This window comes from Rosa chinensis, chromosome 2 (assembly GCF_002994745.2).
Source record: "Rosa chinensis cultivar Old Blush chromosome 2, RchiOBHm-V2, whole genome shotgun sequence".
NCBI classification, from domain to species: Eukaryota; Viridiplantae; Streptophyta; class Magnoliopsida; order Rosales; family Rosaceae; genus Rosa; species Rosa chinensis.
This window is the reverse complement of record NC_037089.1, coordinates 69029068-69040613: the sequence shown is the minus strand read 5'-3', so window position 1 is coordinate 69040613 and position 11546 is coordinate 69029068. Positions and strand designations below refer to the sequence as shown.

Sequence of the window (11546 nt, the reverse complement as noted above, 5' to 3'; positions counted from 1 at the left end):
AGTCTACTTGGGGCCAATAATGTGTCTACTGCCCCCCAGTAGACCATCAAACAAACCCCACAGTTACATTGCAATCTCAGGATACCAAAAAAAAAAAAAAAGTGCTCTGGGCACCCACGTCTAAAGTTGATCGTGATTTCTCGCCGGTGATGGTGTAAGAGAGAGATAGGCGAAACACCAAGAATTCCAAACCCCAAAATCAAAACACCACCCAGAACTTCAAACCCAATGAAAGGCCCAATCTTTCGAAACCCCATTTTCCTTCACTCCTTGATGTCACCAGCAACAGTGAAAAAGCAAAGACCTTTGAGAATCTTCCGAAGCTGCCGTTGAGAATCTATAATGCCTTTGAGAATCTTCCGAAGCCACCAACATTGGAGTTTGGTACGAAGAAGCTGAAGATTTGGAAGGCAAAGTGGTCGGGAAGATGAAGAAAGCAGAGGCAAGGAGTGACAAGGAGTGGCGATGGTCGGGATCGCCGATCAATCGAACGGCGACGAGGACGTTGGAGTGGCTGGATCGCCGATCATTCGAACGACGACGAGAACGTTGGATCGCCGACTGGAGATTCATCGTCGTCTTCAGGTTTGGACTGCATCTCCGGCGCGGCGATCAGAGAGAGAGAGACAGACCGGAGGTGGAGATCATGGGGAGGAGACAGAGAGAGAGAGAGTGGAGGTGGAGATCGGGGGGAGAGAGAGAGAGTTTGGGAAGGAGAGAGAGACTGATAGGAGATGGATGTGTTTTAATTTAATAATAGGGGCACAATTGTCAAAAGATGTTAGATTTGGGTAAATGAGTTAAAAAAACTCTTAGTGGAGTAAGTGGGCAATATTTATGCTGAAATTGGGTAAGTGGTCACGGCCCCTTTATTAAAAGTCACAGCAATCTCAAACTAGCTCGTACAACTTCAAACTAAATGTAAGTAAATAATAGAAAAAAAAATCAAGAAAAAGAGAGAAGACAACGGGTTGTATTTTTGAGTTTTGTCAATTGGATACCATTTTGAAAATCTTGCTCTATCAACAATGAGTTCTTGGCATGGAATAAGTTTTCTCTTCTTCTAAAAAAAACGAAAAAAATAAAAAAGAGTTCTTGGCATGGAAGAATTGAAATAAAAGTAGGAATTGACATGATACAATGACAAATAAAGCGTTTTAAATTTATTTTAGTTTATTTTGTAAATTTCATTTACACATAGAATACAATGATATAATTCGTCTTAAAAATGAGATCCAGGTGATCAACATGGAATGTAAAATTATATATATCCAGGTGAACAAGACCATTTACTAGTATTTGGGTTTGTTGCCGGGATTTTTAAGGTCGGGAATGTAGGGAGCGCGGGGAGTTGCAGGGTTGGGATTTGGGGGGCTCTGAAACTCGGAGTGCATACACTCGCGTGGGGGGACACCTTGGGGAGATTTACTGGGGTCACAGTAGTTGCTGATCCTGTACTTCTCTTGTACCCATCGAAGCCTATCATGACCTAAACGACCAAGATCAATATTCTGCCATGAATTGCCGGCTGTGTTCGAAGCACAGCCCTGATCCCAAGGAAGACAAGCATTGATCTTGTGGTCTTTGTAAGAGACTGTTTTAGAACCTTGAGACCAGTCGGCCTTTACTTTTCCACCTTGTGTAGCCCAGTCATCGGCATTCCAGAAGCTGCAGTAAATCCTCATCGGTTTGCTATGAGGATATGGAACATCAATTGATGCTTCGACGTTGTTGAAAATCCTGATGGGACTGTTATCCACCATCCATCTGAAACACTCAGATATAGATATATATGCTTGTCAGTTAAAAAATTATCGTTAATGTTTAATCTGACAAAGTGACTTGATTTGGTCTTCCTTCATTCACAAAATACATTTAAATGTTATTTCAGCCTCAAACTAATTAATAGTATTATCTTTTTTATGCCCTTTTATTGGTTTGTTTTTGTTTCGAGAGGAAATCATTAAATGTAATCAAGTTATTAATCCTAAATCCATCGGCTATTAATATAACATATATTATCTCTCACTCGAGATAAAATATGTAATGAAAATGTGAGTCGTTATACATATATTCTAATAGACTGAAATTTATTCTTTACTAGTAGCTTAATTTGCACATATTTATTACAACTAGTCTTTCGTGAATTGAACTCACAACCGACTATTTACGAATGAGAGACAATGCCATTAGACCAAATGGTATTGGACACATATTTACTAGTTTTGATTGATTAGAAACTTCAATAGATCGAACAATAAAACATATAGTACCATTTTCAACTGGTTAAAAACCAAAAATTGTGACATACTGATGGTAAAGTTCAGAATCCCTTTAAGTAAACCCTAGATGTGGATCATCCCTATGTTGGCCTATAATGTTCTGTACAAATTAACATGAAAATGAAAAATAGATGAACATGTTGATCGAATTCCTAATAGACGACTTTGATTAATTGAAAGCTAACTGGTGATTGCCAAAACAATGGAAAGGATTCAAATTCCTTTTCAATATATAAAAGGACCAGGTAGAAATGTGAACAGAAAGAATGATCCATCGATCTAAGTAAGTGGTACTTACATAATACGATGGGGGTTCCAGATAATTGTATAGTTGTGAAAATCTTGTGTGGGATCAAACCAAAGATGAAATTGTTGTTCTTTATTTCCTTTACCCTTACTGAACACATTGGTATGGAGAGTGTACGGACTCCCAGAAGAGTTGCCCAAAAACTCTATGTCTATCTCATCGTGTTCGTGCCCTTGAGGAGAAGATAACTGCATGCATGCATGTAGGTACATGTGTCACAAATAATTAGCATGTTAATATATAAAAGAAAAATTAAAGTGCAAGACATAATCAATCATTTTGATGGAAGAGCTAGGGATTGAGAGTAATTACATAAAATGTGGTGACAGTACCAGCTGAGTTCCCAGGCGCGAGCTTCATATCCATGTCGAAACGTCCAAATAGGTATTCGTTCTTGGATTTGAATCCCGCCCCAGAATTCGCGTCCTGGCTGAGCGTGAAATGTTTCCCTCCATCAAGTAATTGAAGACGCTGGTCGCCGTATGTTTGTTCAAAGTCTTCCCAGAAATTAGCTGAGGCAGCTATGCCGGCCATCATGAACAACGTGAGAAAAAGCACCGTTATTGAGAGCTTACAAGAAGACATTGTGATTTTCTATATACTAAATTGTATTCTGTTTTGAAGAATGTATCTTTTGCAAAGTATAAGTGGTTTTCAATGGAATGGTTTGTAGAAACAAAACAATAATTAATCTAAAATTTCAAATTGCAGAAGCTCTCATGATCTTTCAGACTTTATAGATGGTATCCTAGTTTTGGAACATTTTCTAGGCTTAAATGTCGTGATTTTGAGGTTTAATTTGAAAGCGCTATTTGTGTTTTTTTTTTTTTTTGGGCAATTTCGAGTTGTGGCGAAGCGACAAAGCAGCTATACTTTTACGGATCCTGCATGGACACGGATTCTCTGCTATGATTTTGATTGCTAGATCTGCTATAATTTGGTTCATACACTGACAGGTCAGCTTCACTCAGTCGATCTAATGGCTAAAGATGAATTATTTGTAAAAATTTAAAATGCACCTTGAAACAACGATGGTAACGACTAACAACCAATTGAAACAACGATCGATTTCCTTACTAATTAATTTCAATTCATACCGGATTACTGGGGATACTGGAATAGCCCATCTTTGATAATTAAGAAAGAAGTATAACAATTAAGCATATGAAGAATAAGACAAAAATTATAGAGAAGAAGGGGTACTTATTAAGCTAACTTGGCCTTCAGAAAGAGCTGCAAGAGCCTCAATATTTAAGCTTATCTATCACCGATTTTCTCTTTATGTATTCCACTTCTAATAAATACTTAAATAACTTCATGTGGGTACGTTTTGTTTAATTTCATCTGGGTTGTGTGATTATACAACTCTTAGTTGGATTTTAAATATGAGCTTTCAGCCATGGCCCATGGCTGTGTTTTTGAAAGAAGAGGGGAGGAGAGGGGTACGTACTAATTTGGTGCTTACATGTGAATGCTGGACTCTTGCAAAAATTTAATTTTAGCGGTTGGATTGGCTTAGGATGACGTGTCACCCTCTTATACAATGCTATTTGCTACCAGTACCACTAAAAAAAATATATATATATATATATATATATATATATTCATGTCTGTAGCCTGTAGGATGACCACTACTTTTCAATTGTATGCTAAGATCGAAATAATTTCTCCACATGAAATTTTCTTATGAGGGTAAAAGGTGTGCCTTGTGTTTCAAGAAAGGCCGGCCAACATGTTTAGATGATAAGTTTAAGTTTAATTGGTATATCACCCCCACCTCAATCTATATAAACAAGGGTGCCAGACTGCCAGCTAGGAAGATTTTTATTTTTTTAATAGACAATTTATTAATTTAAGAAAATACAACAACATTTTATCCCAACTACTCCATTAGAGAAGAAGACTCACTCATACTCCTAAAATAAAACCAGCGATTACAGACACCATGAACCGATAGGGGCTCAACTGCAACCTACAAACAAACAACCTACTATAAGAGCGTCGATACATCCTTACAGCCAACCTCAGGAAGAGCCTGCCATGAAGTTTAGCTTGAACACGCCTATTCAAATCCAACTCCAGTATCGACTATATATGGTGAATTGGTGAGCTGGCTAGTAATATCAGGGAGTAAGGATTGAGCATAGCTTTGAATATAAGTATCCAAATATCTGTTTGTACCCACATTTGCATGGCCAATCGGACACAGCTAATGTGCATATAGTTATTGAGTGATTTCTAATTACAATGAGCCGCTCTACAAGTAATTTGGGCCGGCAACTAGAAATGGTGGCCGGTGAATAAGTGGACACTTCAGTTGGTCCAAGATGAGTCAGACGAAGCTAGGCCTTTGGTTATCGACCGGCCCGTAGTCATTGGTTTATTATGTAAAAGCCCATTGGCCAATACTCTAATTGGTTTCCAACCTGAACTCAACTTAGAAAGATAATGGCCGATTGTCAGAGAGGCCGATAAGCGATAAAGATGAAATTTGATCAAGTAGTATTTCAGTCGACTTGAAGTTCATGTCAGCCAATAAGGAGAGTTCAATCCAAGATAGCCTACTTCAAGATTAATTACAGCCGTTGATGACGACCATTAGAGCCGATCCAGATAGAGTCCAGCGTCAAGTTAGCCGACGATAAGTATTGAAGCCGAATTAAGATAGAGTCACTGAGCCAAGAGGAAGCTGAATTCCACTCAACTTCAAAGAGTCAAGAGATCACATCAAGTCGCAAAGCAGCCAATATAAATAGAAGCATCGACAGAAGACATCACACACACAACTCCAGAAACTCAAGCCATCAAGCTTTTCTTGTTTTCGTCTTACCTTTTGCTTAGGTAGAATTTCCGCTTGTTACTTAATTAGTTTGCTCTGCTAGTTACAATTTCAGTTGCTTTAGTTTCCTTGTAGCCTAGTATCGATTTTGAATTGTTCTCTTTGTTTTCTTTCAAACAATAGTTAATAATTTTCAGCCACTCCAGTTTTCAGTTTCGTTGTTGTCTTTTATTTGCTCCTTATTGTCTTTATGCTTTACTTGTTTGATCATGCTATTTACTGTTCGTAGTCGCATAGTAGCTATTAATCTTGAAGATTTCATTCTTAAGAATTCACTTTTATTGTTACTTATTTGGATCCAATTGACCTAAGCCTTGTGACCAGACAATTCATATTTACTCACTCTCACGACCACACCTAACTTACCCGACCTTCAGCCACTAAGTCCTTAATCTAGAGGCATCGAACCATAGCCGAGAATAAGTTCATTCCTCAGCTAACAATTGCTTGGTAAGTCAGATCTACATCCACTACACCTACAATTGCACACTTGGCCTTCTGGTCGTGTGCTGGCACGCTCCGCATTCTATTCATTGAGAAGGACATTTGTTCCTTGATCCCTCGGCTGTATAGGCAGAGGTGATTTTCAGAGGCAACAATATCTCCATGCATAAATGAACCAGTAGGTGATTTATTAGTTTAGACTTCAGACTAGTATTCAAAATCATGACATAATTATGCCTCCATGTTCAATGAATGCTTTTCATATTCGATCTCCCGACTCATTTTCTGATAACATGCATGTGAAAGTTTTGATTTTGGTTAGTAAGGACTAAGGAAAGAAGAAAAAGCAAGTCGTTTAAAAAAAACTATGATGCACGGATACGGAAAAATGGCTTCGTATCTGTATCGATACGGGTACGATACGAGCGGATATGCTCAGATACGCACGGATAAGCGGATCCGGATTTGGGTACGGCCTGGATACGTGCGTATCCTATGCAGATACGTATATAGGTAAATAAACTGGATATGCAGGGGTAATCTAGACTTTTTACCATTAAAAACAAAAAAACAAAAACACAAAACACTACAGATCGAGACCTACTCTCAGCGCCGCTTCGATCAGTTGGTCGTTCACTCGCTCTTCTCTTCTCCTCTTCTCCTCAAGTTGCAGCTAACATCAATCAGGCTTCTCCTTAGTTCTTAGTTCTTAGTTGCTTCTTACCCATATGAACTTGATTGCTTCTTTGAATGGTAGAAGTTCTTCGATTCGTTTGGGTGTGATGCTTTCAATCGTTGTACTGATCTAGGGTCTGATGGTTTCTGATGCTTTCAATTGTTGTACTGATTAGTAACAGTCTTATGGAGTTATCGGTTAATCTTTCTGTTTCTTTTTTTTTTTCGACTAGAAGGGTCTGATGGTTTTATGGGTTTGATGATAAAAGGATAAGGATATGGGTTTTATGGTTTGATTGTTTTATAGCTTGATTGTTCTGTTTAATTGTAGATAATGTTGTCGGCAACTTTAAATGATACTTAAAGAAGTGTTTTGTGGATTGTGAAATATGTATGAGAAACATTCATTAGTTGTTGAGTTGTTGCCACTTGCCACTCATTCCGTAACATCACTAACATGTTTAGGAAGAGGGTAAGTACAAAATGATAGTTGCAATGGTCAGTAAAACCTCACCCAAAAAAACATATTACTTGCTGCCTCTAAATGCCATAACATTTAAGTAAACGAGATTGCAACATTTACGATGATAGTTGAATTAAGTTGTGTAAACCTTTTGTTTGAACCTTTGGATTGATAATGTTTGATTGTGATAAACTAGTACTTTGTTTATGTTTCATAATTTTTTTTTCTAATTATACATATATATATATATATATATATATATATAATTCACGTATCCTGCGCGTACCCGGATTCAATTACATTTAAGATTTGCCGTATCCACGGATCCGACCATACCGTATCCGGATACTCATACCAGTATCAGTGCTTCTTAGAAAAAAAACCTTATAGTATATGTGATACGGTGCATCACTATTTCAATTTGAGGGAGATATATGTTTCTTTGTCCTATCAGAGCGCACAACATGTTATGATGTTATTATGAAACATAGATAATTTAAAGGGAAAAATACTGTTTAGTCCCTGAAGTATGCCTTCGTCCTCGTTTCAGTCCCTGCCTTTCTAATTAAATCTCAAAAGTCCCTGAACTCAAAATTTATAGTCCAATTGGTCCATTCCCTCGATTTCATCCGGTTGCTAGCTAACGTGTCAGTTTTGTACTTGCCAGCTTAGCGCCACGTAAGACACTGATTTGTAAAGTGACGAAAATGCCCCTGCTTCGGTTTCTTCCAAAATTTCCTCCGAAATGGTAGTCTCCTGAGAGAACTCGAGGAGAGAGAAAGTAGATCTAGATTTCTCTCTCTCCTCCACCAGTGAATATCTCGGCACCACCGTGCCTTACCTCCACCACCACAGTGTCCACCAGTCTCTGGCTACTTAAACCCAGCTCCCACATTGTCCGGAGCCGCCGGAAAATGACTCACGCGCCGACGAAGCAATACCCAGAATTGCTTTGGACACCCAACCTTTTAGGGTGTTTTGACTTCTCTCTCTTCTAGCACTTCAGGCGAACCCAAATCACCACAAACGACTCATCTCTTCTCCAAGTTGTCACCACCACCGTCTCCCATTACCGTGAATTTCTTCAACATGCAACTTTCAGGGTATTGGGTTCATAGAGGAGAGGAGGATGGGAGAAAATCCCAAAAGCTAACTATACAAGGCAAATCCTATAAGCTAACTATACAAGGCAAATCCCAGAACTTTCAAATAGAATCTAGCTTACCTCGTGATCAAATGAGATCAAGATCAGAACCCAATTTGCAGGTTCACGTTCGACGAAGAACACGGCAAACCCAAATTCCTCAACTCGGCCAATTTCCATAAATATCCAAAATTAACTCCAACTCAAGGTCACAAACAACACTGCAAAGCCGAAACCAGCCCAAAATCGCAACTTTTCCAAAACTTGATCGAACTCGAAAATCACTTACACCAACTTGTAGAGTATGGAGAGCAGATCGTCTTTCATATATCAAGCAAGCCTAATAGCCACCGTAGATGTCGGAAAATGTCCCGAAATGGCCGAAGCAACCCAGAAACGAAAATCATCAAAACATGATCTAATTCCAAATCTAATTACACAGGCTTGTAGAGCATGACAAGAAGTTGAATTTTGATGCCCCCGACGGCGTCAGGGAGGCCGGAGCCACCAAGAAGGAGATCCACGCCAGCGAGAAATCGAATAGTGCATTTGGTGTCGTGAGCTTTTAGGGCGCTGAGAGTGGGGTCGCGGCTGGCGTATTTGTACTTGACGCTCAAGAAGGCATTGTTGAGAGTGACACCGGCGATGATGTTGGTGGAAATCAGGGGGAGTAAGAGAAGAAGAAAGCTCCGGCATGAGGTTGTGAGAGTGAGTGTGCCTGTTTTCATAGCGGCAGATGACATCGTCGCGGTCGTCGCAGAAATTGAAGTTGAAGAAGAGCTTGGTAGTGGTGGTGGAGAGCTCGGTGTAAAGAGAAAGAACGAAGAGCAGGGGAATTCTCATCACTTTACATGCAGATAACTGACACTTCAGCTAGCAACTGGATGAAATCGAGGGAATGGACGAGTTGGACTATAAATTTTGAGTTCAGGGACTTTTGAGATTAAATTAGAAAGGCAAAGATTGAAACGAGAACGAAGACATACTTCAGGGACTAAACAGTATTTTGCCCTAATTTAAACATAATGAATCATATTTGAAATCTCAATAAATTCAAATTCGAAGTTTAAAATGCCTTGATATTGTTAGAGAAATTTGTGTACTTGTCTTTATTACTTAAGCCACTGAGGAGAAGTTAATTGGTAAAATATCCAAATAGAGAATGCACTTTATGATACAAATCTCTGAAGAGAAGATAAATTTATTTGCAAAGGTTAATTTTGCACAAAAAAAAAGGAATATCTCTCACCCTAAATAAGCCACTTTTAACACCAAAGAAAATAAAAGTCCCTTTAGCTATAGATCCTTCGGTGGAGGATAAGGTAATTTGGTCTTCTGTTGCATCAGGGGAGCTCACGGCAAAGAATGCTTTTCAGTTTCTATGCCAACCTCTTCCTTTGGTGATGATTTACCTTATACAGCCTTTTACCTTAAGTTTGATGATGATACTTTGGTGATGATCTCTATCTTCCTTTCTCTGATTTTTGCAGTGATTAGGTATATAGATTGAATATTACATATACGTATTCTGATATTTGGTTTGATATAAGTTTATGGTTTCTAAATCTTTTAGTTGTGTTGGTGCCAATTTCGGCATCAACGAGTCAACGAAAGTTCCATTGAAATCCAAGTGTAAAGTGGTAGGGTTGTTTTCTTCAAGTGAGCCTATCTTTTCCTTCGATTAGTTTGACTACGTGAGTAGCCTTGATCGTCTACTTGTGACTGAAAGTATGCCCTAGTGGCCGGTCCTGTGCCTAGTCTTGGTCGTCCACCTCTTGTAACTGAACTATTGAAGTAAGACCTCGATGATCCTCTTCCTTCGAGCTCTTTGTGTAAGATTGGAAACTTAGCCTTGGACACCGCTCTTTTCTTCTTGAGTGAGGTGGGAAGGCCTTGATCATTCCTTCTTGAGAATAGATGGAAGTATGACCGTTTGTTGTCTACTCCCTTGTAGAATGAAACTAATAAACTCGCCTTGGGCTTCCCCCACTTGATGTTGGGCGTCCAGCTCCCTTGTTGGGTAAATTTAGTAGTCTGGCATCGGGTTTCCTTCACCTGGCGTTGGGCGTCTAGCCCTATTGTCAGATGAAACTGATAGTCTGGCTCGGGCTTATATCGTCTTCTTCATGACGTTGGACGTCCACCACTTAAAGTTGGAGGAGGTTCATCATAACAGCTCTCTTGTTGGGTGAAGCTGATAGTTTAGTCTCGGACTCCCTTCACCTGACGTCACGGGATTCCTTCACCTTATGTTGGGCCTCCACGCTCCTTGGTTAGGTGAAACTGATAGCCTCGCCTTGGGCTTTCTTCACCTGATGATGGGCTTCTAGGCTCCTTGGTTGGGTGAAACTGGTAGCCTCGCCTCAGACTTCCTTCACCTGGTGTTGGGCGTCCATGCTCCTTAGTTAGGTGAAACTGACAGTCTCGCCTCGGACTTCCTTCACTTGATGTTGGGCCTCCACGCTTTTTGGTTGGGTGAAACTGGTAGCCTTGCCTCAGACTTCCCTCACCTGGTGTTGGGCCTCCATGCTCCTTGGTTGGGTGAAACTAGTAGCCTCGCCTCAGACTTCCTTTACCTGGTGTTGGGCGTCCATGCTCCTTGGTGGAGTGAAACTGATAGCCTCGCCTCGAACTTCCTTCACCTGATGTTGGGCCTCCAAGCCCTTTGTTGGGCATCCACAGCCTCAGCTTCAGCCTCTAGTTGGAAGATCTTAATAGCATAGATATTTTAGCATAGTGTTGGGAGAAAAGAGAGAGATGAAGTCCCCTTCAGCCTTGTGAAGGTTGGGTATTTATAGGAGAAGAGGGTTGAGGTGGAAAGGGAAAGGCATGGACTCAATCACATAAAATCGGGGTGTCAGCCCCCACTCTCTCCTTACTGACACTCCAGGATGGGTTTGACAGAGTTAGTGATAGGTGTTGCCACGTAAACCACCCTCTGTCCTCAAATTACTATTGACATGACAAGAGAGCCATACTCGGTGTCGGAGCTTGACACATGGAAAAGTTGGTGAGAAGTGGTCCTTGATTGTGTCCAGGTATGAGCCTCAAGGCTTTGGGCTTGGAAGTTGTGGTCACGATCCTTAGAGGTCAAGGCTTCTAAGCCTTGGGAGTCGAATTCTTTGGCCTTGGGGTTTGAGGCTCTTGATTCCTTTAGACTATGCTATTCTAATAGCCAGGTCACGATATGCTTTGACCTTGCTGTCCAAGACGACAAGTCAATAACATGGTGACTGTCCAAGACCTAAGAGGTGGAGGTCCAAGGTTAAAGACTTGGCATACAATGGTTAGGCATCTCATTAGTCATGGTTATTTATGTATAAGGATTCCTTTTCTTTCTAGATGAAAGGTTTAAGTGCGTTGAAATGTTAGAATCCTACGTGGACTATTTG

The 11546-nt window shown here is 40.1% G+C and overlaps 1 protein-coding gene across 1 annotated transcript; it reads right to left on the bottom strand.

Moving 5' to 3' along the window:
* Positions 1-1141: 1141 nt before the first annotated feature.
* On the bottom strand, positions 1142-3331 carry LOC112184857 (xyloglucan endotransglucosylase/hydrolase protein 22). Its single transcript, XM_024323085.2, has 3 exons — positions 2902-3331; positions 2581-2777; positions 1142-1767 (listed from the first exon to the last, which is right to left on the bottom strand). Exons 1-3 carry the CDS (start codon positions 3172-3174, stop codon positions 1293-1295), a joined length of 945 nt encoding a protein of 314 aa, XP_024178853.1. The 5' UTR covers positions 3175-3331; the 3' UTR covers positions 1142-1292.
* Between the last annotated feature and the right edge of the window lie 8215 nt (positions 3332-11546).

Bases quoted from the DNA above. Each gene is read 5' to 3' on its own strand.
- LOC112184857 (XM_024323085.2), bottom strand. From the start codon at position 3,174: ATGTCTTCTTGTAAGCTCTCAATAACGGTGCTTTTTCTCACGTTGTTC. The intron at 2,778-2,901 runs GTAATTACTCTC...GCATGCATGCAG, and splicing joins GTACTGTCACCACATTTTAT to TTATCTTCTCCTCAAGGGCA. The intron at 1,768-2,580 runs GTAAGTACCACT...TGAGTGTTTCAG, and splicing joins TGGAACCCCCATCGTATTAT to ATGGATGGTGGATAACAGTC.